The sequence below is a fragment of the Lathamus discolor genome, chromosome 1 (assembly GCF_037157495.1).
Source record: "Lathamus discolor isolate bLatDis1 chromosome 1, bLatDis1.hap1, whole genome shotgun sequence".
Taxonomy (NCBI): Eukaryota; Metazoa; Chordata; class Aves; order Psittaciformes; family Psittacidae; genus Lathamus; species Lathamus discolor.
The window spans coordinates 28,622,091-28,649,626 of record NC_088884.1 but is presented as its reverse complement, the minus strand read 5'-3'; the positions used below and the strand labels follow the sequence as shown (position 1 = coordinate 28,649,626).

Genomic DNA, 27,536 nt, shown 5'->3' with positions numbered 1-27,536 from the left:
GATTCTTGAATAGAAGATAAAACTCAGCCAGGCTTGCTCAAGACCTTCAAGACAACCTTCCCTTAAGGATCTTCGTTCAGCAGCTGAAAGAAGGCCAGCAAATCCTGCATTCTCCAGGGAAAGCCCTGGTGTGGGGGCATGGTCAGGATTCCACGCCATTCCCACTCAAGGAGTGTGACTGCACTTACGCTCACAGACATCGGGGTCCCTCAGATCTCTCTCTGGGTGCTGGAAGTAGAAGGGCTTGCACTGCTCACAGTTGCGTCCTATGGTGTTGTGCTGGCAGTCATCACACACTCCCCCGCTGGTGTTCCCCGTTGTCATGTACACAGCCATGTCAAAGTGGCACTGGCTGGAGTGGCCATTGCAGTTACACTCTGTGACAAAGACAGAAAACAAAGTAAGAGTCTGGTCCTAGGGGAGATGCAAGTCAGCAGAAAAGACACGCCAGTGTCAACCGAAGAACAGGCAGGACTCCATGTATCGTCACCAGTTCCCAAGTAACAGCGTGTAATGCTCACACCAGATCCAGCTCTGCACTTTACTCAAACTCACTTTTGCATGCGTTACTATTGCGGCCTTCCGCGGGTCGCCAGGGTAAGTCATGGTAGAAATCCAAGCACTGTTCACAGTTTAACCCTTTGGTATTGTGTCTGCACATGCAGTGCCCATGGACCTGTCATTGAAACAACAAAAAAAGAATATAAAAAAGTTATAAAACAAGCAGGGAAAAAACCCAACATGCTCCGAGTAATGCAAAATATAGCTAGTACATAAAGGATATACTTTTGGAGACTTTAAGACCTGTCATTGCATGTAGGGAGACATAAAGGTCCACAGAAGTGTCCTTTACCTGCTGAGGTAAGAACGTCCTCATACAAATTTGTCCTTTCCTTACCAGAACTAATGCCTGAATAAATGCTTTCAGACACAAGGAGAGCACAGTTCCACCCCAATAATCACAAAAGCCTCTTGGAACTAAAAGTTAGCTGTTTATTAGCGTTAATTAGCTATTAACATGCATCTAGTTAGCGGTCACTAGCCCAGCACCTTCTTTCCAGCCCTACTTTGGTTCTCAAAGCAAACATAACAGACAGTTTGGATGTATTTTATCCACCAGCCCCAGATTCTGCCTTTGACATGTACAGAACAAGCACTAAGCAGACCAACAGTGATTTTGGACAGCTGCTGCCATAGACAAGAGGGACTACCAACACTGGAGCCATGATTTTAAGGGCAAAGCCAGTTTTGCTGCTGCTCGGGTGGAAGCACCAAAAATGCAGGGCAATTGAGTATACCTGCTCATCGGCATCCTGCAGCCCCTGGGACAGCCCACACAACCTCCCTGTATGCCTCCACATTTTCATCCAGTTAATAACTCACTCATTAACAGGGGTGCTACTACTGCTTGTCAGGCAAAAAACCATAGGGAAAACCAGAACCAGAAGGGATGTGGCACTTGGGCAGCAGTGTACAACTCGGGCAGCAGGATTTTCCTTCAGATCCTGCTGTTAATTAGTGCTACAGCCTCCACTTCTCAGCTGATAACCAACACAAATGCAGGTCGTATGATTCACAAAGGTGTTTTATTCTTTGATGCCTCTAGTCCCTTCAATTTTAGGGTAACCAATTCAACCCACACACTCATCTGGCCCCATACACTCCCTTTCTGCATTCCTGTCTTTTAATTTCATCACGCCTTTAATATAATTAGAAAAGGAATGTTAAAACAATTTTCACCTACTCTGAGCTCTCTGTGCTTGATTAACACCAATAATGACAGAACCTTTGCTGAGGAGGAATAGTTTCAATGTTGGGGAGTGAGGAGAAAGTATAATCTTTAAATTTGGGTTTAAATCAAAAGAGGCACAGACAAGCATAGCTTTCTGCAGAAAAATGTGAGTATTTACCATTCCTTCCACTTCTTCATTAAAGCCATCCACTGGCGCACACTCACTGGCATGTCCATAGCAGAAGCAGTTCCCACGAACCACCATGTCGTAGATGGCATAATAGTACTTCTCTCTGATCTCCATCCTAGAGTCCAAGAGATTATCTCCCAGCGTGTGCAGTTTGGTGAATTTGACTCTCAGATTTGTGATCTTTAATAGATCTGCAGGGGACACACAAAAAAATACAACAAACACGATTTAGAATCATTTACCAGGTACTGCATTGAATGGGAGGAAGTGAGGAGTGACTTCCGAAGCACACTTCCTATGAGATTAGATCAGATGTAATCTCAATACTCACATGCTACACATCACACTCCCAAATTAAAAAAAAACACCAAAAACCACTCAAACATTATTTTACTACAGGTTAATCACTGTATGAGTTGGAGCTTAACTAAATGCTACTCTATTTTATTATACGTAACAGACACAAACATAAATATCAAAGGTACACACACCAAAAACACACTGGTTCTTTGGGGCTTTATATAATGCAAGATGGGCAAAGACCTGATACTAAAGAACTGCTGACAAGTGGACCAGGAGCTTTAAGAATTACAAGCCTTTTGGAAAAAAAAAAATCTTAGTTTGAAACAAGACAGAAATAATTCTTTCTTCTAAGCCCAACTTTCCTAGCAAACATAATTAGTTACATTTTGTTGAAAGAAGCAACACCCCATCACTGGCCAAATACAAAGTAGTTCTCAAGGGATAATCCATAGGAAGACAGTATCATAGTAATTAATTCAGGCTACATGTTCACTTTGATATTATGAATCCTAATTTCTTACAGCCTTGAAACTAGGCTTAAAAAGCACTTCAAGCCCATGAAAGCAGAGTTTCTCCCTTAAAATGTTGGTTAAAAAAACCCCAAACATTCAACTGATACAGCAACTAGCAGACACTATTCTATGGCAGATATTTTCTTCTGCTCCAGTTAGTTTTATGCTGAAGGACATGAACTGAAACTGAGAACACATATTAAATCAGAGGTCGAGTTTAAGGCAAATCACTGCAGTTCTCAAGCCAAATGCCTCAAAGAGGTTTTTTCTCTGAGCAACAGATCCCTCTACCTTTGAACTGGTCCAGCCACACAGTGCTGTGTACTGTAAAATTATGGAATCACGTTCCAAGGTTTCTCTCAGCAACTGCGTATATTTTGGGGAGAAGGTGTCTTTAATGAAAATAAATCCCTGATCAATTAAGAAAAAGACCAACTACAATGATGCATGTAAGAGCAATCACTTGAAATGGCAACACATCATTATTTCACAGCACGTCACCATCGGACGTGAAAGAAGCCACACCACAAATATATTCACATGATTTCAAAATTGTTACCGAGGCTAATACGTGGCTTTATTTGTGGTTTAAGTACAAAAATGCTTTCAAATGAGTCTGGAAGGCAACTGCATACATACTTTGAATCCTTGGACTGTATGGATCTTCAATTCGAAAAGCAGGATCTAAAACACGATATATTACCTGGAGGAAAAATGGTGAAATGAAAGATTCAGCTTTAAAAATAAGGGAATCTAAATTTGTATGGGAAAAGTCTACATAACAATTGTAATAGGGAAAAAACAACCCCAACCCTCTGACCTCTCCCTCTGTTGAAGGTTCAATGTCAGAGTATCGGGAATCACAAATGATATCATCCACTTTCTTCATGGGTCCAGTTGAAATCCCAGGAAATGAGCTCTCACAGTCATATGCAAAATACCTATATACTTGCCACGTTTTTCCAAAATCAGATGATCTTTCTATCAACATTGCAGCAGGACGGAATGTCTAACAGAAAGAAAACCAGAAGAGATTTTATTCAATTAATTATTACTTGCATTTACATGTGTTTCTAAGCATGAGCAAAAGCCACATGCTTGGATTTTAATCTCTCTCCCTGCACTGACTATTTCCAGTTTTTGGAAACACTGGAAATGGTTTTCTGCTAATATCCCACTTTCTGCTCAGAGGCAGATCTTTGAAATAACACATATCAAATCACAGACTACTCATCTTTAAAAAGTTGGCACTCAGTGGCCAAACACTTAAACATGCTTACAATAAGTAAGCAAACTTGTAAGCTTTTTGATTCCAAATCCTTCTCAAAACCTGGGCCTTAGGGATTCAAAAGGACTTTTTCCACTGCTTTTGGAAAGCAACATAGCCTTCTTCCTTGCCTGATCTGCAAAGGACCTAATGGGCCTCCTCTTCTGCCCTGGGGACCAGGAAGCCACTTTCAGTGCTTCCCCCTCCAGCTGACACCCAGAAGCTCTTGCTGAGCAGTTATCTCTGCTGCTCAGAGAAGCCTTCAGGTTGCTCACCTCTCTTTGTCTGACCACACTACCTTTTGCACCCATCTCTGTCATCCATGCCAGACGTCCTCTGTGCTGCATTAGGAAAACCTTCTTCTTTAAAGAATATTGAGAGGTTCAGCTTCATCCACTCTGCTGCATTTGACTCCCCCAATCCCCAGAGACCCTCCTCCAGAGCCCAGCTGGCTGCATTCGATTCACACAGACCACTGTCCTTCTTACCTACATGTATTCAATGGCTGAACAAGGAGCTAATGAGATTTAAAAATTATTCTTAATCTCTCTGACCTAAAAATCTCATGTTTCAACTTCTGCACTGCCTTTCACAGAGCAGATATTAATGTAACACCTGGCTTCCTCTTACCAAGAAATGCAAACAATCTCTTTATTAGTTTTATGTATTCAGAGGAGGCCCTCCGAGAGCCAAGCACAAAAGCATTTCAGTTCACAGCTGGGAAGAAGTTTCTTTCTGCTTCCTGACTGAAAATATCACTCAACTTACAAACGGGCATCTCACCCAACAGATAATGTAGCAACTGAGAGAGAGGTAAAGCAGCTCAAGTGTCTACCACACAGTCAACAAACCCTCATTACAACGACCTTTTTCCTGCAGTCTTCCTCCCGACAGCTGACCAAGCCCAGTGGCACAATGGCCACAGCACCTGCATCAGGTCAGGGGTCTCTCAGGGGCCCTTTGCTGCTGAGGTCCACCAGAAAGGACCCCCTTCCACCTCAGGCACCACCCTGAGGCAAGGGCAGAAACTCAAGTCGATGCCAAAGGAAAGAACCAGCTCTCATAGAAAGCTAATAGGTAAGAATTAAGAGATTAATTTGTCTACATGTGAAGAGCAGGGATTTAGCCCTGCAGTAAGTGCAACCTCTGAAACCTCAGCTGAAGGTTGCCACTAGTACTTGCCTTTGTGAGATTTAGGATATACAGGACATAATCTGCCATTCCAAGACATCTGTTTGTAAAGAAACAAAGACACTTTGTGTACAGATGTTTCTTCTTCCTGAAGACCTTTCCATTTGCCAAATGAAAAATGATACCATGGCCAATTTTTATGTTTTGCTTTTCTTTTTTTAAGAAGAAAAAAATCCTCACTACTATATGATTTAGCTAATGATCTTCTAGAACACAACCCTCAGAGAGAGACACCAACACAAAGCTCAGCTTCAGTATAACTCCTTCTGCATCTCATTGGGGTTCAAACACAACGCAAGCCACAAGTCACAACTCAGTCTTCCTGAGCAACGTCAGCAGGAGCTAATGGTTGGGAGCTCTAAAAATATTAGGCAAACCAGCTCAAAGGCAAAATCCCAATATCAAATAGATGTGAAGGACTATAAGACCTCTCATTTCCTTGTGTCTTAGGGTTCAGGGTAAGCTGCGGCTGCCTTACCTTGAAGGTCATAATGAGATGAGTGAAGTGAAACTCGGCCTCCAGGTTCAGTTGGATTGTCACATTTTCCAGACCTGCAGGGGCAGAGAAAAGAAGCCGTGCAGCATACAAGGACACCCGCCAGCCTCCACCTCTAGATTCTGCCAAAGCTCTTTGCTCCACTGGCTCAGAGACTCTTTATTTTGCCACTTGGGTCTGTTGTCAAAAAGGGTGAGTACGTTACTGAGGTATGAGTGGGGATACCAAGGACCTGCTGAAGAGTATTGCACATGGGATCCTTATGCATCATCTGCTACACTCAAAGCGTGAGCCTGCAATGCTGTTATTTCAGGCTGCATAACACGGCTAACATCACTAGATGGAGGGTAAGGATGGGGACTGTTGTGGGCTAGATCCAGCCACCAAAGCACCCAGCGGCTGTTTCAGCTGGGGATGCCAAGCACGGACCTGTGTGGTGACCCCAGACTATCCTCATACCCTGCAGTCCACCTGGCACCAGCAGAGGCTTGAGCTTCTACAGCCCTAACACTCTAAATATCACTGACAGCTGCTGGGGGCTGTTTTCCCCCTTTCTTCACTTGCTCTGGCCTCTCCTGACCATCCAGATGCAGGAACAGCTCCTTTACAACCTGGTTTGGAAATACTCCTAAAGCAAGTATCACAGCCCTACTTTGCAATCATGAGAGCTAGGAAACTGGTGAGAAGCAAAAGGCTTTCCAGCCTCTGCTGTGTGACTACCTACAGTCAAGGACTCTATGCAGAAAGGAAGAAAAGGTTACAAACATTATTTTGTCATGTGAAAAGGCCTCTCACAACAGCTGGATGCTCATTATGCTGTAGTTAGAAATTCAAAAAGATAAATCAAGATACACAGAGAGAAGAAAGGGTAAGAAATGAAAATAATAAACCCACAAAGCACTTCAATTTTTGACCAGCTGCAACATTATGCGGAGCGTGCAGCAATGCTTCCTTGTGCTCTATGGCTGAATAGAAGAAAACATGAACTGGACAGAAAAGAATCATTTGGTTTTTATTGTTGAAGGACATTTTCATGACCTTATGAGCTAAGAACTTTTCTGTGTGGATGCTGCCAAGCCTGTTGTAAAAAACATGAATTATCTGGAATGCTACAAGAGAGCTGCTGGAAACAAGAGGCTTCTAGGCTCATCCAGCAATGGTCAAGAATGAGTTAGTGAAAACCTTTCTTTACTGGCCTGCAGAGATGTTACAAATATTGCCATTTCTTTTCATATACAGCAAGACAGCTTCTGCCAATGCATTTGCAGAAATCCCATCCCATCCAGCTGGCTTTAAGGCTTCAGGGTAGGACTGCTGTTTGAGAAACCTCAGTGCCTTGTTTTGTGTATGAAGGCATGCCAAAGCATAACCATAAAAGTAAAAAGGGCAGAGGAAGGATTTAAAACAAAGCCACCAAACGAACACGCAATATGTTGGGTTTTGTTCTAACTAGGCTGGCTTGTTTCTGGCGTTCATTTTACTGTCTGGCATATGGACGCAGACATGCAGGGAGCCAGGAGAGAGGCCGTTTGCTGGGTGAGAGATACCCCCGGCTTTGCTCTGCCAGGGTAGGAGGGGAAAAGGGAGGTCCGCAGTCCCAAACCTCCTCCTTCCCTCCACACCCTTGTCCAGCCCAGCGCCGGGGAAGCCCTGTGGTGCTCCCTTGGCAGCGCCGCCACGGGATATTTCTCCTGGAAGGCTGCTCCGCTCCCACTGCCCAAACACGAGGGAGATCTGGAGCCAGTGCGGGAAACTGTTCTCTTTAGGAATTCCTGCGCAGTGGGCTCATTCCAACACTCCCAGAGGGATGAGGGGACTGCGGAGGGGGCTTCATTATGGATTAAGGACTGCTCCAGGGCACACAAAAGCAGCCAGTTTTACTCAGTCCTCCTCGAACAGCATGATCTTTCCCAGGGCAATAATCAGCAGGCCAGAGATAACAGCAAACCTGCAGGTACCCTTAAACAAAAGGAAGGGAAGCAGCTTCCAGCCCTGGAAATGGCTCCCGCATGGACAACCCCCCTCCATACCATTTTCTGACTGCCACCAGAGCTTCAGGCGATTGGGAGCGAATGTGGTGACAACGTTTTCAATTCGATGACTGTCAGGATTGAGAGTGTCATGGAAGGGATCCTCAGAGTCACATATGAAACATTTTTTGTCCTCCTGAAACAACAAAATAACCAGCATTACTGATTTTATCCGTGGGGCAATAGTTGTTTCCTGCAGATAAGAGTGTTTTCCGTCCGTATCACTTTCCACTCATTTTGCCTGCAGGAGTCATCAAAGGGGATTTTTGTTGAAACGGTAAGTGTATTTACCTTTATGAATTAATGCAAATTGCCAAATGGAAAATATGCCCACAATTCCACAAAGTTCATTTTTAGGAGAAGTCTTTTTCTATCAAAATTGCAGTTTCAGGAAATCTCTCTAGCTCAAGAGATTCTCCAGCAGAAAGGCAGAACCAAATGCAACATCTACAGAAAATTGTTGAGTTGCTTCTGCACAAACACACACGTGCAAAACTGCATCTTCAACAACTTGTCGGCTTTTGGGAGCTAGCTTGGAAATGTAAGCTCTCGGCATTAGGGATACCCCCAGTGAGCCTCAGTGATTTAGTGACTGAGCCTTTCCAGCACAGTGTTGATTTTACCCTGAATCCTGCTTGTCAAGATCCTACCTAAACCTTGTATCCCCACCTGCCATTGCAACACTCGTAGCTATGCACACAAACTCAGTTTGCACGTATTACCAGGTGTGCCCATAAAAAAACAGCTGGGTGCAAATCTGGCATGTGCTGCTTGGGAAAGCTGGATGCTCCTTCACCAGGAGGACAAAACCCTGTCATGACTATTACTACGAACAATGCTGGCTTAGCATTGTACTGGTGCCTAAACCCACCAGTTTCCAATTTTGCAGGGCAAGATGCAAACGGAACCAAAGGGAGGGTTCCTGCCCAAACCACCTCATGGTTTGGCAGAGGAGCACATCACATTGCAGTGAGGGAGCCCCCACACACCAGCAACTCATCACTGTCAGAAGCTACACAGGCATCATTCCTCCAGCGGGTTTATGGAGACAAATGCAGCGCTTTATCAGCCAAGAATGCGAGGGCTGGCAGGTCTGCACCACACAGGACTCCCACTTCATCAATTCCACCTCCTCCCAAGCCCCACGCTTCACCCCCCATTAGCTCCTAAAGACTCCTCCAGCAGAGAGCATGACAAGAGCAGGGTCCTGGAAAAGATATCCCCTTCTCCCCCACTCCAGGCCCCTCTCTGCCAGCACCACAGCCCCTGCCTCATGCCACGACTTGCTGCTTCTCCCACTAAAACGCAATCCTAGAAAGCCCAACCCTGCAAAGCACTCATCCCGCCCAAGCCCAAGAGGATACTTGGCACCTTCCTGCGATTTCAATACCACCTTACTATGCATAAGTAACCAAGGACATCCCAAATGCTAAACTGGGGCTGTGAGGTCAGGAGTGAAGTTCTGAAGTGATGCTTTTTACTACAGCACTTTGGCAGTTCAGAAAACAGAACAAAGCACCTTTGTTATTTTGTTCTACCAGAGATGCTCATGTTGTTAGAGTTAGTCCTGACAGAGCCCGAAAATGTCCCAGAGAAACTTCAGTCAAACCAAGCACTAACTCTGCTAGACAGAGCAGCACAGTAAAACTGAAGGGGAAGGAGGAGTGGGGGTGGAATTTGGTAACTTCAGGGTACAAACGGGCCAAGTGCTACAGCCCCTCTGGCAGCACTCCTCCTGCTTCCCGTGGTTTTCCTTCCAAGTGCCAGAATCCGGCCCTATTGTCTCCACAGTAAATTCGGCCGGAGATTATCCCTTGCTTTCAGTTCAACAGAGTTCCACTTATAACTGATACTTTATTCTTTCCAGAATCCCTTCTGTCTCTGAAATTAAGTCTGGTGAGCTGCTTCTGGCTCAAAGAGTAACGAGTTTTGTGTTTTCTACCAGATGTGCAAGGCAAGCTTATTTGCATCCCTTCGCTTGGAAACCTTAGAAATGTAATTACATTACGGTAACAGTGGCCAAACATTACCCGGGTCCTACCGACCCCTCTCAATCAGGAAGCCGTCTAGACGGCTCCGAGCAACTCTGGAAATAAACTAATTGAACTTCCCGCGGCACATTCCTCCTCTCTAACCTCGATAAGGGACGGGGGCAGAAGCAGAAACCTGCGAGGGGTTCCCTGGACCCGGGCTGCTTTGGCGGGGCACGGCGCTCGCCCCGCTCCAGCCCCGCAGCCGAGCGCAGCGCCCCGGAGCGCGGTCCCGCCCGGGCTCACCTGGAGGTGGCTGACGATGCAGTAGGGCTCGGGCTGGCGGAGGCCGCAGGTGGAGGAGGCGGACAGGCGGGCGGCGCGGCCGATGAGCAGGTCGCCGGTGGCGGGGTAGCAGCTGCCCTCGGCGCACCCGTAGCTGTACTCGGGCTCCTGCGCGGCCGCGGACCACAGCGCTGCGCGCCCGCGGAGAGAAGAGAGGAGTGAGAAAGAGAAGCGGGAGCGCGGTCAGGCAGGGAGCCCGAGCCGCCCCGGCGGGGGCTGCAGGGGTCGCCCAGCCCACCATGCCCCGACGGCGGCGGGAGCGGAGCGGGTCGGGTCGGGAGTTACCGAGGCAGCAGCAGAGGTACGGGAGGAGGCGGCCCATGGCGAGGCGGCAGGCACCGACGGGACGGGACGCGGCGGGACGGGGCTTCCCCTCCACGCTGCCGCCGAACGCTGTGGCTCCTGCACGCAGGCGCTGCAGCTCCCCACGGCTCCCGGGGAGCGGCTTCGCACCGCCGGCGCCCCCCGGCCCTCCTCCTCCTCCGCCCCCCACGGCCCCGCCCGCCCCGGCCCCCCGCCCCGCCGCAGCGCCGGGCCCGCCGAGGGGAGCGGGTGAGCGGCTGCCGTCGAGGAAGCGTAACCGAGCCGCTGGGGCAGGCTGCGGGAGAGGGCCGCCCGCCCTGCTGCACTGGGGAGCTCCGAGGGGAGAGCAGGGGAACTGCGCACCACCACTGTTACAGATTGTGCCCTCCTCCCTGCTTCCCGGGTTTGGGAGCGGGCTCTGGGCAGGGTACAGCAATCGGCGGGGTGGAGGGATATCACCGGAGGGGCGACCCGTCTCTGCTTCTGTCTGTGGGGAGCTACGGAAATGGGGGGTTTGACCCAATCCTGACTTCTGCTGGTGGGGCTGGGCATCTGGGAGGGAAAGAGGGATGGATGGGTGGGTGGGTGGATGGATGCATGGATGGATGGATGGAGTGAGCATACCCATGTGGCAAGGCCCAGAACCCAGCAAAGGGCCAAAGGGTTGGCAGCTGTTGTTTGTGATGATCAGTGGCCCTGAATCTCCTGGTGATGTGGTGCCAACAGAGGTGGCTCCTAGTGCCATTCCCAGGCATGGCTGGGTCTGTCCCTGGCAGGGCCGTTGAGCTAGGGTCAGCTTCTTCCAGGCTGTTTCTCATTGTCTTGGAGCATGCAGTGCTACTCCCTTCCCAGGGGTGGCTGCAAGGGGTCAATGGCTGTGCTGGAGCTGCTGGAGCTGAACCCACTTCAGTTCCCTGGGCTATGCCAGAGACACAATGCTTCATCGGCTGGTGGCAGTGTCTTTGGCACCAGGGGAAAGGTTTACTGGTAAATAAACATCAAGGAGCGGATAAGAAGGATGGATGTGTTGGAAGATCGTGGCTGCAGCTGGATGCAGGCTGGGACACATCCCTGGGTTTATACACTGGAGTTTTGTCTGTGCACGTGCAACACTTAAACTCGTGTAAATCTTTACCAGGTACCAGTGTCCCTCAAGAACACTTTGCCCTTGCTATTTGCAGTGCAGTGGAAACACACCGCCGCCTGTCCATCCAGCAAACCCTGCCGAGGTAGGTAAATATGTTAGTTCTCATTTTACAGATGGATAAGCAGAAACAGAGAGATACCGAGTGACTTGCCCTAAAGGTTAAACACCAGTTCTGAAACATAACCCAGGACTCTCAATTGAAGAACTAGTGGGGCTGTTTCATTAAAGTTATCCAGGAAATTAAACCATTTCAAGTTGACATGGCAGGTATTGTAATTCTAAACCTCTTCTGCAATGTCGTCTTCTAAATTCACAAAACGAATTCAGCTTCACAATCCTGTCGTGTAAATCACAGCACAGTTTTGTTTTTAAGCTTCAGCACAACAAACTTTTTCATCCCACTGACAGAAACTGTTTGCAGTGGTTAGGAACTCCTCCAGGCCATGGCAGACAGGCAGTGGCATCGCTCCATGTGTGACTGTACAAGGACAGTGTTCCATTGCCATTGGATTTTTTTCTGTCCCATATTTTTTCAATTTTTATCAGTTTTCTGATCTTTTTTCTGCTTCATAGCTGTATAGAAGTCCCATCCTCCCCTAAACCTGAAGTGGGCTAATGTTGCCCTCTGGAGCTCCTTGCCCTGTGACTAGCCTCCTTTTGTGCCTTGCTGCAGATGGAACGCACTGCATTCCAGCCTAGGGATGACCCTGCTGTGTGGCATCAGGGATCGACTTGGAATTGCAGCCATAGACTGGGGTGGCCACTGTCACCCATAACTGAGGTCACCTTTCAGAGGCAGCTGAAACTACCAGCTTTCACTGTGTGGGTCATTAGATGCAGTGAACTTGTTTGTCCCTCTCTGCAGTGCTCATGAGCAATAGTGATCAGTGGGATGGCTTTAAGCTGACAGAGGGGAGATTTAGACATTAGGAAGAAATTCTTCCCTGTGAGGGTGCTGAGGCGCTGGCACAGGTTGCCCAGAGAAGCCGTGGTTGCCCCATCCCTGGCAGTGTTCAAGGCCAGCTTGGACGGGGCTTGGAGCAACCTGCTGTAGTGGAAGGTGTCCTTGCCCATGGCAGGGCGTTGGAACTGGATGAGTTTTAAGGTCCCTTCCAACCCAAACCAGTCCATGCTTCTAATTCGATTTTTCAAATGATAAAAATTCAGTTTTGTGTTATGTCCTATTCTTGTGGTTGGTGAAGCAACTTTAGAGTCCTGGGTGTCTTTGTGCTGCATTTGGAGTCTTCTCAAAGAGCCAAATTTCAGAATTTAACCTCAGTGAGACCCACTTGATCATCTCTTTTTTTGTAACAGTGCAGAGGTTGAATGCCTAACAAAGAGAGCTAATGAAGTAACTTTTGATTAAATTTATCTTGGATTATACGTAAATTTGATTGTTGTTTGCATATTGATTAATGTCACTGAAGTCAAAATGCTCTACAGCAAGATACTGAATTCAGTATTTTTTTGTCAAGAAAGTTTTCTGAAACCACTTCTGCCCACAAGAAGGAGGGTCAGGGGTAACTAAAAATAGGTATTTTCGATCCAGATGCAGCATTTTCCCACAAATTAGCTTTGCAAAACCACTTTAAAAGCTTTTGTGTCACTTTCAGTGGGGAATGCTACACAGCTGTAAGTGTCGGAAGCTGTCACAGGATGGATTTGGTGTTCTGTAGCTTCTGGTCTGCTCACTTTGTGTGTCTGAGCATGCTTGGAAGAAGGCAGGGGAGCTTAGACTCCATGCTGGCTTTCTTCTTCCTGTTTCCGTTTTTATCCAGCAATCTCTGTTTTCCCACATGGATACATCTCCCCTCCAGGCCTCTTTAACTGTTTACAGACTTTGCATCCTTGCAGCTTGTCAAAAGCCATATGGCAACTCTCACAGCCAACAGCGATTTTAGGAGGACATTCTCTTTCAACTTTCTGCTTGAGAATTCAGATTGTTAAAGCCGTGAATGCTATTGGGAATTTATCTAAACACTTCAGGTTGCCTGTTTCAGGTGCAGTGCATTGAAACCTTCATTACCTAGAGACCCATTTGTGAGCAGCTTGGTGAGTTGTGTGCTCTGAGTAAAACAGAAATGCTCAGTTTCATTATGGCAGTCAATCTAAATACACTCATCTGATTACAGCCTAGGGATTTATAAAGAAGCCGCACACCTCACAGGTGAGTTTCTAAAGTGCTAAAAATCAGATAAAAAATCAAATGCAAATGATGTGCATGCTGCATTCAGGTATCTTTGTTGGATTATATCGAATTACAATTTGATTCCATCATTTTCACAATAGAAGCTATTAGATGGGTAACGCGTGTTGCACACTGCCCTGGAGCACAGCTGGTTTGAGTTAAAGGAGTATCTCTGAAATCTTACTCATGCCAGCAATTCCCGTGCAAGTCCCCACTGCGTACAAATGCTACTTTAGCTCTTCTAAACACAGATTGATAACTGTGGATGATTTATCTCCCTTGGATCAATAAGGATTGTTTTATGGATGCTGCTGGCAGGAGGATGGGTAAATTATAAGAGCCCTGTATTCCTGCAGAGCATTCCTCGTTTTACAGATGTGCTCTGGGCTGCACCCAAGCTCTGAAGCAATGCTGGGCTGCTCCTGCGATGCTTGCTGTGGGACAATCCAGCCAGGAATGACACAACTGGTTTTAACTGAGGAAGAGACATTGTCAGTCTGTTCAGCATCCTACAGAAGTGTGTATACCAAGGGTGCGATTTTAGAACCAAGGCATAGCTCCCTTCGGCCTTTTTAAAACTCTAGCACTTCTGTAGCAATTGCTTAGCCCCATTCTCCTTCTTTATATATATATATATATATATATATATATATATATATATATAAAGGAATTATAAATGAAAATTTAGGACAATTTCTATGTTCTTAATGGCTGTAAGTGAACTCTGAATTCTGTGAGATGCTGCATGTGGGAGAAGAGCTGGAGAAACTGCTTTTCAACATTTGTGGGGCCTTTAGACTCACTGCTTAAACCAAAGAGATGGAGTCATTTTACAACTGTTAGTTGCATTAACTAAAAATGACTTAGAAGCATAATAAAAATAGGTACGGAGGGGCATTCACAAAGAATGATTTTGAAGTTTTCAGCATTAAACATCAGTGCGCTGCCATCCAGTGGGCAGTGCGGAATTGTCTCCCTGTTGTCCACCTCTGATGGTTCAGTATGCATGGAGGTATGTGTGCATTTTCAGCGAACATAGGGGGACCCCCACATGGTCAGGGATTCCTAGTGCTCCCCCTGCTCTGTCTCGGTGAAGAGATGGGGTTAGGGAGGAGTGACAGTACCCTGAGGACACTGATAGTTGTCAGCGATGGCTATCAAAGCCTGCAGCCCTTCATCTGCATTACCACATCCCGGTCTGTGCAGACTCATGCAGGGCTGTGGCACAGCCACAGGTTATTGTGTGGAGTCTGTCTTTGAGGCAGTTACTCTCTGAGCAATCCTTCTCTTGCATTTCCAACCCCCTACAACAAGAAGCTCTAGGCTGTGCACGGGGGTGTATTACAAAGCTCCCTTAAATACTACATCCTGATTACTTAATCAGCTGGTTTATTAAAAAGTATTTCTTATTTTCATATAAACTCAGCTGGACAAAAAATACCCAAGAGAAAATTACATTATTCACTGCCAAAATACTGTAGGCACCTTCAGATTTATTTAGGGAGGACAGCCCCCTGTGCCAGGAAGCTTAGGAGGTGGTAAGCACGGAGACCAGTTGCATTTTACCTGATGGTCTGTTCAGACCCTAACTTTTGCATGTTGCATACTTGCTTTCCTGCTCCATGATTTCATTTTTAATGGCTATCACTTGTTCCTCTAGTTGTCTCAATTGCTCTGCCTTGTCTTGTTTGGTTTGATTCAGATCCTGAAGCTTCTTCTCCAGATCTGGAAGAGACATGCAATGATCCTTACATTTATTGTGTAAGTAAAATCCATGGATTAACAGCATTTCTTTTCCCAGGAGTTTAAGAGGCAATATGCCCATTTCAAATAGGGAATGTTATATATGCAACTGGAAGGAAAAGTCTGGCTTCTGCATAGCAAGAGAAATGTTGACAGCCTTAAATAAATTAATTTCTCAGCATGTGCTTTTGTCTGTCAGCTAGGATAGGGTAGGACATGGAGTTCTTAAAGGAGTTAGTTTAAGTGGAAACACTTAGAGGAACAGTGTGCCCATTGATGTGTGTAAAGCCTGAACAATTTGGGCATAATGAGGTTAGGTCTTCCTCATTTACAGGAATGTTTTCTGCTGGTCCCTGTGAAGCTACACCAGTGTAAACATACTGGTAGTGAGTCAAAACCACATTATTCACTGCCTGTTTCCAACACACTTATCATCTGGGCCTTTGGAGTGACTCGGATGCTCTTAATGCTTTTCGTCAAGGTATATGCTCAAAATATTTCAGATCCTGTCCTGAAGAATTTGCTCTTGGGATGGAGAAAATGCTTCAGTTTTGGTGATGTTACATAGTATTTTTGGACATTGAGCCTGGCAGGATCCTAAGCCAAATGATTCCCAGTGGGAATGCCCAGACCTTCACTGCAAGCAGTTCCTTGTGTGCAATTAAATGAGATGTGTTCTTCATTTTTGGTGACCCTCTAAACCCACCCAAGAGGCTGTGTGAGAATCGGTGCCAGTATGATGACAGCAGCCACAGTCTCCACTGCCCGTGACCCCTCTCAGCCACAGCCCTGCAGCCCCAGGGCATGTCAGCTTCAGTCTCCACAAGCCAGTATTTGTATCTGGTTAGCTCTGCCGTTGCTCAGAGAACTGACGGAAGTATGGACTGATGGAAAACAGCTATCCTGCAGCTCCATGACACAAGACATCACTTGGGTAAGAAAAAAATAGAATGCAGAGGAAAGATTTGAGGTCCAAATGCCCAAAGCAAATGCATAAATCAAGGCTTTCAGCTAAATCTGGAGCAAAGTTTTAGTAGATTTTGCACTTGTCCTGCTTTTAAACTGACTGAATCTAATCACTGCAAGTCCCTGTGTGTATAGCTAGCAATTTATGTCAGAAAAAGTACATAAGCCAAATCAATTCAACTACTTTTAAACTGATCGAGTAGCTTCAAGCAGAGATTCTCACTAGTTAAACTGTTTTAAACCCTATTTCAGGTGATCCTGGTCTGTCACTGTCTGTGGGCAAGGGCTTCAGCTGAATTCATGGCTGTCACAATTTTCCCCTTTTGCTATTGAAGCAATAACACCACCTGTTATTCTTTTAATTTTCTTCTCAGTCTCCTCAGCCAGTTTCTCTGCTTCTTCTTTCAGCTGCTTCACTTTTTCTAGTGTTGCTTTTGGAGGTCCTTGGGCTTTCAGCTTTTCTTGAAGAATGCTGTACTTTCTTTTAATGTCAGCAAACTCCTGTAACAAAATGATGTTACTTGATTTATGAGCATCTCACAATTAATCTGGAGTACTGAAGGGCACATACTTTCTTTGTATGTCCTCTTTGAACCAAACTTGAAATCCCTCATTCTCTTAAATAAAACATGCATAATGAATGTACATGGAACAATGCTTTACAAAACCTCATAGAAATCAATTAAAACAAATAGCCAGTGGAGCAATCTAAAGGGGAGGGGAGGATGTAAAGTAAATATTGTTTAAACTTTTTAAAGGGTATGCTATTTTTACTTCTTTCAATAGGGCTTTTCTGTAAATTTAATTTTGCCAGGAGGCAAATTATCTGTAGCAACACTGTAGGAATATTTACTGGATAATCCATTCTCTGCTGATTTAGGTGCTGTTGAGACTGCAGTTTAGATTTTGACTAAGTTTTTTTTGACCTGGAAGCTTGGTCATGCTCCAGGCTTGCACTGTGGGTACCTGGTTCTTGCAATTTTAGCACATCCTCAAAAATTGGAGCTATTAAAGAGCACCCAGCCTACCAAAAACTCCAGGTAACTCCCAGAACAATTTCCTCTGAAGGAGAATGGCATGGGATGAATGGCCAGTCTGCTTACATCACTAGCATGTTTTAATATCTGGTTTTGTGATTTGTTCTGTTGTGTTTACTGGTGCCCATGGTGACTAAGTCTTGTACACAGTGCAAGGAAGAATATCACAGAGTAGCCAGAGAAATATGTATGTTTTCATTCAAACAAACAGAAGTGTTATATGCTAGAAACCTTAAAATAAATATAACTCTTACCTATGACATTTTACACTGCATGGCATAAGGAAAACATAACAGTTTTGAGGAGAGGGGGGTAACACAATGGTACTTCTGAAGCAAAAGTACTGTTAAACATTAAAGGAATCTTTTTTTCCCTTAACACATGACAGAAAGGCTTACATTATCAATGTTCTGGGCTCGCTTGTGTGCTGCTTCTGCCCCTGCTTTTGCCTTTGTAGCTTGATTCTTGTTCATCAGCATTTTTGCCTGCAGTGTTGCAATTTCATCTTCCATCTCAGACTGTTTTGCTGACAAATCATTTAGTTTGTCGTTTGTCTTATTCACTTGGTTCTCAGCCTAAAACAGAGCAATTGTAGTTTCTTATGCAACATCCAGCCAGCTTGGAGAGTGTGGTAATGGGGGAGATTAATGTCAACTGATTAAGAAGGAGACCTTTAAGCATTATGGAATCTGTGTCAGATTTGCACCACATTCTGGTTTTATTTAAGTTTACATTAAGGAAAATTTGAAATTAAGTATCTTTTTCTATAATATATGTAGTAAATAAAAGTTTTACGGAAGATACCTGTGAGATCTGTGTTCTGATGCCTTGTATCTCTTCATTTAACTTTATGATGGTATTTTTGGAGTGTCCTTGGGACTTCACAACATTTTTAAGTTTATTATTAATTTCATTCACAGGTGGAAGAGCTGTAGCTGCTTTGCTGAAATAGAAAGATAGAAGCATGTGTAGAATTGTGGCATGGAGAGCAAAGCAAGAACATGTTTCAGATGCACCCATGCTTGCATGCAGAAATGTTCCCTCAAGTTCAACAACAGCCATTAAAATTGTGGTTCTTAAGTTGGCAAAGAAAAACCTTGTTAGGGGACTTTGTGTGGTAGCATGTGAGCTGCTGTTTTAAAGGTGAGTCTGGATACTGCAGGCTGCCTGGTGGTGAGCTGCTTTGCTAGAAAAGAAGACTCAAAGGTAAACATGTTTTCTCCCTCCTCAGTTCTTTTTAGTTCTTTCTCACCCATATTTAAACCTCCCACTGAACCAGATGTAATGCTTCACTAGGTCCAATGTGGAAGTAAGTAGCTGCTTTGGGCTCTTTGATTCAGCAGGAAGAGGAGTCAGGAGCTGGCGGGAGCTGCCTCCTTGCAGCATGTTGACTCCCGCAGCCCAGTGGTCAGTGCCTTGTTCCTGCTGGAAGTGGCAAGCTGAAATCCTCTGTCATCTGAACTTTCCCTCCAGTGTTACTGGGATGCTGCCTGGGGTATGGAGCAGTCCTACAGGCACAGTGCCACCCCGCTGGAGTTGGCACATCAGTATGAGAATACCCTACTCACTCAGCTTCTTGTGCCTCCATCAGCAGCATCCGAGCTTCCTCCCATTTTCTGTTTCTCTTATGTGCATCCAGCTTGTACTTCTCACAGTGGTCCATAATGCCAAGCATGCCCGTGAGCTCTTGTGGAGTCAGGGGAAGGTTTATTTGCAGAACGTAATTTGCCACCTTCTCAATGTCTTCTGGAGGCACACTCTCATCTGCAATAGAAATGGAGCTGAGGGTATCCTGAAGCAGCTCTTTTCTCCCAGTGGAATGTAAATGATCATTATGGCTGCCTACCCTTTTAGTTATGTGGGAGAATAAACTGACAGGCACAGCGAGGGGGGAAGAGAATTATTTCCAATGTTTTGTGATTTAATATTATGCTTCCAGGTACTGCTGTTAATGTTGTCAGAACTGGCTAAAATGAGGATTTGAACCCACTTTGAACTGAGTTATTAAATTTTTGATGTAGAACTGAGCCTGTAGAAGGTTTTAAATCAGTGCACAGCACAGCTAGATGTGTCAGAGCCCATTTTTCCCTTGGCCCTCAGATCAAAGAGGAGCTGGAGAGACTGGGGTGTGAATGGAGCTTTCCAAGCTGGCCAGTGGGTGTAATCCCTTCCCTGGAGTCACCACAATATTGAGAAAGTGGTTCCTTCCGTGGTTAATGAGAAGGGCTAAAGTACAGAGGGAACTTGGGTCAGACATGGATAGGATGGGAATTTACAGTAGAAAAAAATGTATTTTGACAGCTCCCCTTATAAAGAGCTTTTCCTAGTTCTTTACAAGGAGGCACAGGCGCATGCAGTTAGTCAATGCTTTGTGACATCTCATCACCGCATCTGTTTTTTGCTCATTTCACTTTATAGACAAGACCTTCTTCAGTGATTAAACAGTTGAAACATATTAAATGTTTGTGCTAATGTTCCAAAGTAACTCACCAAGAATTAAAGGCATTTACTGTGCAATCAGTAGTGCATTCCTGAGAGCTATTTTCTGTAGAAATATATTAAAATTACCATTCATGTCAATGTAGAACTCAGCAGATTTAATGTCACTGCACTTGTCTCAGCTGCTACTGTTCTTAAAACTTCAATTTACAAAACAAGAATTCATTTTAAAAAATGCTTTATAATTGTCCATAAATTCTGTATGTCTGCTGAGAAACAAAGAAGAGCCAAAGGTAGAATTTTCAATCGCTGTCAAATAAAAATCTGAGAATCTTAAGGATTTAAATGGAGTTTTTCTTCCAATTCAACAAAATAACTTAAAATTCCTAAATAAAGTCCTGTATCCTCTGCCCTTGCTCTCATATGGAGATAGAGGTATGAATGCCAAAGGACTGCCAACATGGAATCCTTAGAAATTTATGAGATGATTCTTTTAAGAGATTAAAAGAATCCCACCACATTTGAACTCTTTTGATGTGCATCTGGTAAAAAAATCTAAGGGTCTGTTTCTTACAGCAGTTTTCTGCAGTCATGAGGGTGGAAAAAGTTTTAGTGTATGTATGGTTGTTTGGTTATTTTTTATGAAAGCTATGAAGTTCTACCAGAATCCTTTGGTTCCTCGAGCTACAGCTTTACGGAGACGATGGAGTGGTATGTGTCCTAATTCCCACGCTCCCTATGGAGAGCCTCTATTTATGGGCCTGGAAGAAGGGGGTGGAATAACAATTTGAGGATGTATTGGACATTCCTGGTCTTGATATATTGTATGAAATTATCTAAGTAGTCCTTTATTCAGACAAACCAAGAGCTGAGGGAATTACTTGATGTTTCAAATGAAGTGCATTAACAAAAGATGACAATCAGAATGTAACAGATCTATTCGGAAATGATAACAGTGTACTGTCACCTGGTAGAAAAAAGCACTAGAAAAAAAAGGGATTGAAGAAGATTGCACAGATCAGGAGGTAGACAAGAAATCTTTTGTATATGCAGTTAGATAATTTTCTGGCCATCTATTACGTTATATTATATTAGAATATATATTAAAAATGAGTCAGAAAGAACTCTGTATATTTACCTAACAAGAAGTCTTTCACTTTTCGGATGAACTCCTTAGTGATCTCTCCACCCACTTCAATTTGATTCTTAGTCCTCTCCAGTTGCACATTAAATTGTGAGCCTTTCAACTTGCTGTCTTCTGCCATTTTTCTAATGCTTTCAACCTGGAAATGTTATTAGAAATAGCAGAGCCATTTTCTGCAGGTTATCTATCATTGCTTGGCATGTTGAGCTCTGGCAGAAAGGTTATTTTGATCTAGGCCTTAGCTGGAATCACTTGATGTGGCTTTGAAAAATAGTAGGAGTCCCCTTTGGAGGACCCCAGAAGTTGCTACAACATGGCCTTCATCTGGTCTCAGGAAAAGCCTAAATCAAACATTATTTTCTCTTCATTATTTTCTGCTAAACCACAGCTCCTTCTGTTTCTAAAAGAAGGAGCTAACTGTTATCTGTTGTAGTACTGCAGTATGTTAGTGATCAGATTCAGCACAGAAAAGGCATGCAATTCCATTTGCCTTTTCACATTGGACTTGCTGTTAAAAATACACTTAAAAGGACACAAATAAGGAAGGTAGAGTTTAAGGCTTGTCTTTAAAAGTTACATTTTACTATTACATTAGTATTCTTAATAACTTAAATGACAGCTTTAGATTAACCATTGAATTCCATCATTTTGCTTTGCTGGGGACTATGCTTTGCCTTAAGGAAATGCACAGGCATTGCCTCTCTGCAGTCTGTGGAGGGAAGAGGTTCGCTGTTTCCCCATGCAACATGAAAAATGGTGATGTTTTTAATTCCAAAACATCTCAAAATATTTCACCGATATTATCACAAAGCTGCCTGAGGCTGGCGAGCACCAAGGACAATGTCTTCGCAGCCTGGTGCTCACTGCCTCAGCAGATGCCTTTTGCTGCTGCCCCTTTGTGTCCTGGGGTCCCAGGCATGTGTCCTGACGTTTCCAAACCGGTTAGTTGTGATGCAAAATGGGTACATTTTAAGAAGAGGAAATGGATGGCCAGGCACCCTCCAGGGACAGGACAAAGCCACAGCAGAATAACATTTCTGTTGGGAAATGTGTGTGTCTGTAACTTCGACAGGTATCAGCTCTGATAGTTAATAAAAACAAACTGTCTTTACTGGTGTTTTGGGATTTGTCTATTTTGTTTCCTTGGCACATGTTGCATCGGCCACACTTTGCTTGAGTTATTTTTCACTACTACTGTGCAGTAGAGCTGACTACTTGATCCCCTTCTAAATATCACCAGGGGCAGAAAAGCTTTGTCTTGAAATTATTTGCAAAAATTATTTAATGGTAAACCTAAGAGTAATATGAAGCTGTATAAATAGAGCTTAACGCTATGCACAGCAGTAACCCCATTGCAATAAGCATGGGCCATACTGAGGCTACTGACAAATGGTGCCAGTTGAATCTTTCCCTATAAAAATATAGACAATACTAGCCTGATGCCACCACATTCCATAGACACAGGGCACCGTGAACCATAAGATCTTGGAAGCTCTGAGGAAGAGGAAGTCATAGCTAAAGCTAGTCTCTTGGTGGGACTGGCGCTTAATACTACCAGCACTGAACCGTGATAGGTCTGTGATGGTGGGACAGGGTGAGGTTTTGTAGATTTGTGACCTCCCAAATCTCATCCTCCATCCATTTCACTGAACAAATGTAGGTTAGATATACAGCACCTGATTCTCAGGTTCCCGTAGCTGAGTAGTCAAGTTATGTAGCAACACAGCAGTCTCCTCAGCTTTTCTGAAGGCTTCAGTGGAGAGAGGAAGAGCCCCACTGCAGTTTGGGCCACCGCACTGCCTGAGTCCATGACTGTCCCGGCACAAAGCTCCCCCACAGGCTGCTGTGACACAGGGCTTGTCTCCTGGCACACCACAGACCTGAAATAAGAAAGGAAGATGCTTATGTCAGGTCTCTTCTGAGGGCCTGAGATATGCTCCTGGGGTAAGGAAAATGCTTGACATCATATGAACACTGAACATAGGAAGGGATTTTTCCAAAGAGACAGTGGTCTGGTCTCTGCAAAGATGGTGCCACTGCCAGTTAGAGGTCCCCCTCATTTGACTTGAAGAATACAATGGCAGCCCATAGCTTGCTGGAGCCATTTGTTGGGCTCCATATGTTGCGCTAAGACCCTTGCTTTGCTCCTCTACGGCAAAAGCATTGAAACTCTTCCTTTGGCCACATCCAGCCTATGTGTCAATGGCCTGTTCTAAAGCACACCACCTCTCACACACCATAGTACTATGTCTAGCCTTCTATATAGTTTGACACAGATTTTAAGACTAAAGACCTAGATGGATAATATCTTCCAGATCTGTCAGGGCTGGCTGAAGGTGCTATCAGGTACTCATTGCTGCCCCGCAGAACACAAATCCCTTCCTGTTCCATGGTGATGCAAAGGATATGTGAGCACTCTAGGGCATCCGCTCCAAGGCAAAGTTGCCCTGCTTAATTTAAGCCTCCTTACTGAAGAAGGAGGCTGGGGTTAATCTTTCTGAATTTACATTGATGTCCTCTTGAGACTAGAGAGTTCTTAAAGAGTTCCTTGTGCTGGGTCTGTCTTAGGAGCAATGGCTTCCAGAAGGCTGGTAGTAACTGCAGCTGAGAAGTGCAGCTGTTTCTGATGTGACTGCATGTCATGCCAGGGAAGTGTCATTTCCCAGATTTAAAAAGGCATGTAAGCACACTTTTAAAATAAAACCTACCAACAGCATCAAAAAAGAGAGTTTTCTTTGGTCTCCTATCAAAATTTACAACACCCACCTTTTCATTCAAGTTTCGGACATCATGGCTCTTGATCATCTTGAGTTGTTCCAGCACATTGCTTGCTTTCAAGGCCTGACGGCCCAGCATAGTAAGCGCACGGTTCCTGGTATACTCTGAGTATCTTACAGTAGGGGCTGTCTCACTGGTCTTCTCTTCTGCCAGCAATGATACTTCAAAGTATTTCTTAATGTTGCTGATGGCCTCTGTAGCAATAGAAATAGGTTGCATTTAATGAATGTATTTTCTTGAATTCTGGACAAATGGTGAGTGACTGATGGTTAAGTTTGTTGCCACTGGTGCTTGGTTTGGGACAGCAAGGAGGAACAGTCAAGCTTTTTAGTGCTTAGCCAGTTGCTAAACAGGAATAGTTATTGATACTCATAAAACCCTAAAATAGATGCAAATACAGTGGATCCCAAGGGTCCACTGTGCGTGAGAATGAAAGATACAAAGATAAAAAAGTATAAAGGGGATCCCATTAATAACATAAACTGCTACTGCATTAATAACATAATCTGCATTCATCCATTGGTGCTTGTTGTTGATTTGATAAAGTTCCTGTCATTTATGCTGTTTTGAAGTTTAGGCAGGTGAACTGTTTCTGCCAGTTGTAAAACCTATGAAATTATCAGCTCTCTGATTATGAGTCAGAAAAGCATTTGTCCGGCCTGTTCAGCATAGCACCCAAGAGTTAAATGGTCTACTAAACTGAGGCCAAAATTTATAATACAAATAGGAATTTATGAGTTTTCTTTGGCTCTGGAAAATCCAATTTCAAGGTTGATGCATTAAAAAAAAGCATTTCCATGATAAGCTTGTAGGCCAGACAAAAAATGCTTTCCAGTGAGAGTCTTGTTTGCTTAGTATAAGCTTTCCCTTAAACAGACTCAGAAGGGTTGGAGAATATTATATTTTTGCAGATTAATGGCCTAAGGAAAGCACTCAGACCTTTTGCAAAACACATAATTTAAAGTTACTGCTGTTGAGGCTTCACAGATCTCCAGAGAACCCAAAGCTGTCCCCAGATACCCGGGCAGAAGTATGTGCAATGAGCCAGAACTGATGTGTGGGCAGTGAAAAAGCGTTAGAAGTTATTGATTAACGTCCTTCTTTGTGTCGGTAACTGAATCAGTTACTAGTTGAAGTCAATAACAAGGCACTCATCAAGTCCTGCATGCTCTGAATCAGACTCTAAAGTCCTTGGCCTTGTTTAGTTGAAGCTGAACAATGTTTAGTTATATGGAACTAGGGCTATTTATTTTATCTTGTGACTCTTGGAAACAAGGTACAGTTTAAAGTTAGCTTCTAATCCAAAATACCCGGCGAGAGGCTGCTGTAACTCCGTATCTAAGCCAGAGACTGTCTTCTGTGCAACAATTCCATCACAGGAATAGTTTACAGTAGTTCAGCTCTCCATTAAGTATCCCAAATGCATTTTTCACGCCTGGATTGTTATGGAGCTGTAGAGTTCTCAAGTTCTTTTACATTAAACACTGCTTCGTAGCACAGGCTTGATTTACAGCGTAGGAAGTTGTACTCAGTGCATTACCATACCACCATGGCTTCAAAGTCAGGGGCCAAGGCTGGGAAGCCATAATTTCATGAGCTTTCATAAACTGCAAGCATTCGTTTAAGGACACTTGTGTCTTGTTTTTTCCAGTGATTTTAATCCATCATTAGCTATTGACATTTCCAGGTCAGTCAGCTGAATGTATGCCTAAAGGGAAGACTCTGAGTCCTGATTCTCTGCAAACAGAAGTAGGTAGGAGCCCGTTCCCTGCATGTATCTAGAGCGCAAGTGCCAAATGTGCCCCAGGTGGTGTATGTGGCCATATCCTGCTCTACCGCAGCAGAAAAGAGAGAGGAAAGCACCATGCTAAGGATGTGCTGCTGGTCCTGAAATGGAGATAGGGTGAGGGAGCCAGGCTTTCTCCTGGATATCAGAGAAGCTGGTTTTCTTGAGGGAAATGTTATTTCTGTGCTGTTAAATGCTTGGTAGCAGGACCAATGAATATTTATGGGCCTCAACAGAAATTCAGCTTAAATCCAAGGTCTTCCCCTCCCCACACTCCCATGTGCTTTTTATAGGGCTGTTTATCCATCTCCTGAGGCCGAAAGATGAAGCGGGTTTGGAACATGACCAGAGAGCACCACAGATGCTTCAGCTGTGTATCCACTGACCTCCCTGGGATTTACTGTTTCTTTGCCTTCCTGCCTTTCTCAGAATCTGCACAAGATTCAGTTGAATTGGGAAGTGGAGCCTGGGAGAGCTGTGCTGACTGTGCAAAGAGCTGGCCCTGGGAGCACTGCTAAGTACAACAGAGCAGGGGAGCCCCAAATTTTAATTAGTCCCTCTTTTCCCCTCTTCCTTTCCCTCAGATTTGTATTCTGTTGACTTTTCCTTCTTTTAATCTTGTCCAGGCCAATTTTTTTCTTGCCTGAATGAAACACAGAAGAACTGTAAATGGGAGACACAAGCCTGTAGCTTGTGTCTTGTGCAGTGCACACTTTATCTTCTAGGGGTTCATATCTCAGCAACCATTTCTCTAGAGAGTATGCAACTGACAGTCTCCTGCCATTGTGGATGATCTGGCATCTGTTTGATATCGCCAACTGATATATCCCCATCTTTCTTCAGAAACCAGTCTGTGACATTGTCATTACTGCTATTAGCAGCTGATGGAGACTGTACTTAGCTCCAGCATAGACACTGTAATTCTTTCAAAAATGCCAAGGAACTCATCTCTGACTTCACATTTTTTGATGATGGAGAGCTAGTTCGTTACCACGTAAAGCCATGTATTTTCCCATGGGAACACTAAGAATTTGTGCTATGACTCTCTAATTAAACAAACCATTGCTGTACAACATTCTTTAAGTATTGCTAAGACCAAGAGGAGTCAGGAGTGGGGAAAAAATCCTTTGCTGTTCGTAGTGTGTGATCTGTGAGTCTATACTGTGAAACTCAGTCGCTTTTCAATCCTGGTATAAACACTGGGATTCATGAGACTTCTGACCAATGTGACCTTAGCATATACATTTGAATGCTAGATGCCGTCTATCATGGCATTTTAAGATAAAAGGGAGTTAGGAAAGCCAGTGGAAAATGTTAGTATTTCCATTTTTGCACTACTGTAAGAAGCTAAAATCTAGGGATCTTTGGAATGTTGTATGGTTTTATGGTGAGAAAAACATTCCGAAATTTCATGGAAAATGTCCCCCTACATCAATTAATTGCTGGCTGCCTTACCTTTGAGGCTCAAGTAATGAAAACTTCGGTGCAGATGTATTTTCTGTTGTAAAAGTTCATACACTAGGTCAGCTTCTTCCCCAATGTCTTCTATGCTCTTATTAAGATCAGGAAACTCATACTGTCTACCATGAAGGGGATACATTTCTGCAACTTTATGTCTGAAAGAGAAATAGCAGTTATGCGGAAGTCAGGCTGGATTGTTCTTAAACTAGAACCGAGATGCACAATATTTTAGAGGACAAGAGACAGATAAATTTCTAAATGAGCAGAAACATTTACTTGTAATGGCTTATCTATAAAACCCTTAGGAGGAACTGGAAAATTCCAGCATTTAAGTATCTGCTGTGGAGGACAGATAATATGTATAAGGATTATTTTGTTCATAGATATATTGAAAACAGTGAATTAAAAGTCCAGCATCTGTGTGCTGATAAGAAGTGAAGTGAGACTTGATGTGTAGGGATGGCTGGTGGAGCCCGGGGGAAGACTGCTTTCTGAGCCAAAGGAATTT

At 44.2% G+C, this 27,536-nt stretch overlaps 2 protein-coding genes across 2 annotated transcripts in view; both read right to left on the bottom strand.

The window, feature by feature from the left end:
• The window catches only part of LAMB1 (laminin subunit beta 1), a 45,043-nt gene extending 34,572 nt beyond the window's left edge, over window positions 1–10,471 (bottom strand). The window contains exons 1-9 of the mRNA XM_065665844.1: window positions 10,322–10,471; window positions 9,998–10,167; window positions 7,722–7,857; window positions 5,674–5,747; window positions 3,558–3,746; window positions 3,377–3,440; window positions 1,911–2,113; window positions 556–676; window positions 189–377 (exon numbers count right to left, since the gene is read on the bottom strand). Of these exons, the coding sequence (XP_065521916.1) occupies window positions 189–377; window positions 556–676; window positions 1,911–2,113; window positions 3,377–3,440; window positions 3,558–3,746; window positions 5,674–5,747; window positions 7,722–7,857; window positions 9,998–10,167; window positions 10,322–10,358 (1,183 nt within the window). The 5' untranslated portion in view covers window positions 10,359–10,471. The remainder of the gene's footprint in view (window positions 1–188; window positions 378–555; window positions 677–1,910; window positions 2,114–3,376; window positions 3,441–3,557; window positions 3,747–5,673; window positions 5,748–7,721; window positions 7,858–9,997; window positions 10,168–10,321) is intronic.
• A 4,689-nt stretch (window positions 10,472–15,160) lies between these two features.
• Window positions 15,161–27,536, bottom strand: part of LAMB4 (laminin subunit beta 4) — a 54,664-nt gene continuing 42,288 nt past the window's right edge. Inside the window, 9 exon segments of the mRNA XM_065663801.1 lie at window positions 15,161–15,399; window positions 16,731–16,884; window positions 17,819–17,995; window positions 18,225–18,363; window positions 18,989–19,184; window positions 20,998–21,142; window positions 22,680–22,883; window positions 23,770–23,975; window positions 27,023–27,183. Of these exon segments, the coding sequence (XP_065519873.1) occupies window positions 15,260–15,399; window positions 16,731–16,884; window positions 17,819–17,995; window positions 18,225–18,363; window positions 18,989–19,184; window positions 20,998–21,142; window positions 22,680–22,883; window positions 23,770–23,975; window positions 27,023–27,183 (1,522 nt within the window). The 3' untranslated portion in view covers window positions 15,161–15,259.